The sequence below is a fragment of the Lygodium microphyllum genome, chromosome 20, assembly GCF_053477565.2.
Source record: "Lygodium microphyllum isolate KBCC chromosome 20, Lygodium_microphyllum_v1.1.10, whole genome shotgun sequence".
Taxonomy (NCBI): Eukaryota; Viridiplantae; Streptophyta; class Polypodiopsida; order Schizaeales; family Lygodiaceae; genus Lygodium; species Lygodium microphyllum.
The window spans coordinates 37,288,797-37,291,476 of NC_141154.1; the positions used below are offsets into that span (position 1 = coordinate 37,288,797).

General features: G+C 44.7%; 1 protein-coding gene across 1 annotated transcript; it reads right to left on the reverse strand.

Annotated features, from left to right (window-relative positions):
* Positions 1–1,242: 1,242 nt before the first annotated feature.
* LOC148018846 (uncharacterized) lies at positions 1,243–2,090 on the reverse strand. The gene has a single exon (XM_087660709.1). The coding sequence runs from the start codon at positions 2,088–2,090 to the stop codon at positions 1,398–1,400; it is 693 nt and encodes a 230-aa protein (XP_087516835.1). The 3' UTR covers positions 1,243–1,397.
* Between the last annotated feature and the right edge of the window lie 590 nt (positions 2,091–2,680).

Here is a 2,680-nt window from a genome sequence, read left to right on the forward strand (position 1 = left end):
TTTACCCGATCTCATCAATACTATAAGCAAAATCACAACTCATACTCAATCTTTCTTCCTCATCAAGAAAGAACTCTATCAGCATAACTTGGTTCTCTTCAATAGAGACAACTTGCATTGCTTTATCCAACAAGAATAAAGTACCAGCATCCTCATACTGACAAGCATACTCCAATAGATGAGAGTCCCCACACGAAATATACATAGAAAATTCATTTTCAAAAACACCATCATCTGACTGCATACCCTGCAAATACAAGTCACAACACAACTTTATCTAAGATAGAAGGACAGATTACAAGTGGAAATCCTACTGCATGTACAACACTTTGCATCAACTCTCGGCTTTTAACAAACTCATCATCATCATCACTTTCCAAACTATCCAAAAAAAAAACTTCTCAATACTAGAAGCATCATCCAACTCTAAGGACTACTCTTTAAGAATTCCCTCATCCTCTAGCATATAGGACAGGTGCTCTTGTCTACTTTCTTCAAAAACCAACTCATCACCAAATTCATCACCATCAACACCAGAAAATTCACCACAATCATCATGGAACACCTCAACATGTCCCCCCAATATCAACCTTCTCCTCAAACTTACACATACAAATAGAATGTATAACAACCTAAACAATGGATCCCATGACTTTGGCATTCCAATGGGTTTATACCTTATCAACTAGGACAACATATTATATGGTAACTTCAAGACCTTGCAATCACATGTCCTTACAGGTGGTCAAAACATAGCACAAACAATAGAGAGAGAGAAAGGAGATTGAAGTGATCTGTATGGTTTGGTGGTCCAGAGATCCATATCAAATCAACAAAACTTCCCTTCCAAGCACATGCAAGCCACTTAGTGCACTATAACCATCGATGTAAGGCATACAAGAATTTGCAAAAATGTTCTTCCATGTCTCTTATATCAAATGGAAGCTTGCAAGCTACTAGAATCTATCATTAGCATTGTGATCAATTCAGCATCGCTAGCTCCAAATATTAGCCCCGCACCAATAGAGTGACACTCAAGAATGCATTGTTTTGGGCTTTTACAAAATCTAATATATTCAATACTTCAAGTATTTTAAAATTATACTTTCTTTTTACAAAATTGTCACCAATTTGGGATGGGATCCATTTTACTTTTGGGGGTATCACTTTATTAGGCCCTTTACAGTTAATCAAGCCTCATTGCAAATTTAGAAGCGTGTAAGGAGAGAAGGCAAACCTAGAGAACCTCTTGTGAATTGGAAGCCTTCGTTGTGGGAAAGCAAATATACATAGAAGGAGCACTTTTGTGTGGGCGAGGCCAAGGGGTTTTCTTCCTCTTCCTCTTGAATGGGAGGGTTTTCTTCTTTCTTCGTCTCGAATGGCGAGTAAGGAAGATCTCAAGGTCGTTTTGGTTGTTGTTCTTCTTCTTCTTCGTCTCGAATGGTGTCTAAGGAGGGTCTGGAATTAGGGCCAAGAGGATGTCGCGCGGTCCGAAAGTAGGAGAAGGGCTGGCGATTTTTCCAGGGGGTGCATTGGAGAAACTTGAGGTAGGACTCACGGGAGGAGGAGGAGGAGGAAGCTGGAGAGAGGGATGGAGGGAGGCCGGGAGGGGGATCGTCAGAGGGAACTGCAGTGAGAGACTGTCGAGGGGGCAGAGTGGGATCAGCGGCAAGGAGGAGCTGAGAGATGAGTTCCTCCTCATCGTCGATCATGGCTTCGGTGGCTTTAGTACTACTAGTCTTCATATTCTTCTTCTTCTCGTGGTCGGGCTCATTAATCAGCTTGGCTCTGGTGATGAAGGCCCAGATGTCGCGCGGCCTGAAGGTCGAGTTCAGGCAAGCGCGCGGAAGCAGGACGTACACGTGGCCCGCCTCCAGCTGCTGTTCGTCGCCCAGCGGGGGCGGCCAGCTGTCCTTCAGCAATTCATCCGTGCTGCAGATGACGTGGAGAGGGTACAATCGTGCCGTCAGCTCCGCCACCCTTACTGGCTCCCGGAACTCGTCGACTGTGAGCCCGTCGCAGTGAAGCAGCTTCACCACGTCCTCTGAAGTCGACTGCCCCAGCCTACAGTACGTCATCAGGTTTCCCATCTCCTCCTCCACCCCTCCTCCTCCTCCTCCTCCTCCTTCTCCTTCTTCTTCTTCTTCTTCTTCTTTCTTTCTTTCTTTCTTCTTCTTCTTCTCTTCTCTCTGTGTCGGCGGACTTCTCTCAAAACATGGCGCCCGCTTCTACGTGATAGCTCTTAACCTCTTTGGACGCTTGGCTTTTCTTCTCCCCTCTCTCGACTTCCGGCTGTGGAATCTAGATTCACGCAAGAGGCCCAAATTGGGTCAAAACTAATAAAATCAAAAGGCCCCTAAAAGGAGTGTGGCATCATCCATGGCCATGATCCATCCCCCTGCTTGCCCCCACAAGCTCTTGCTTCTGCAACAACAAACCTAACCACGCCGCCTTCGAATGTGAAGTAGGGCCGCACATGCTACAGGAAACAAGAGTGCACATCGTGCATCATGGCATCATACTATGTTAATTGTTTCTTTTTGCCTTCTATGCAGTAATGGTGGATTATAAATAGAGAGGAGGAAAAAAACTTTAAAAACCTACATACTACAAAAGGACTAGCCTTCTTGGTTAGGCTTTGGAAGGGGTTAATGTGTTGTTGAAATGTATGAGAAAACTA

What these genes read in the sequence shown, in the direction of transcription:
- LOC148018846 (XM_087660709.1), bottom strand. Translation starts at nt 2,090, where the DNA reads ATGGGAAACCTGATGACGTACTGTAGGCTGGGGCAGTCGACTTCAGAG.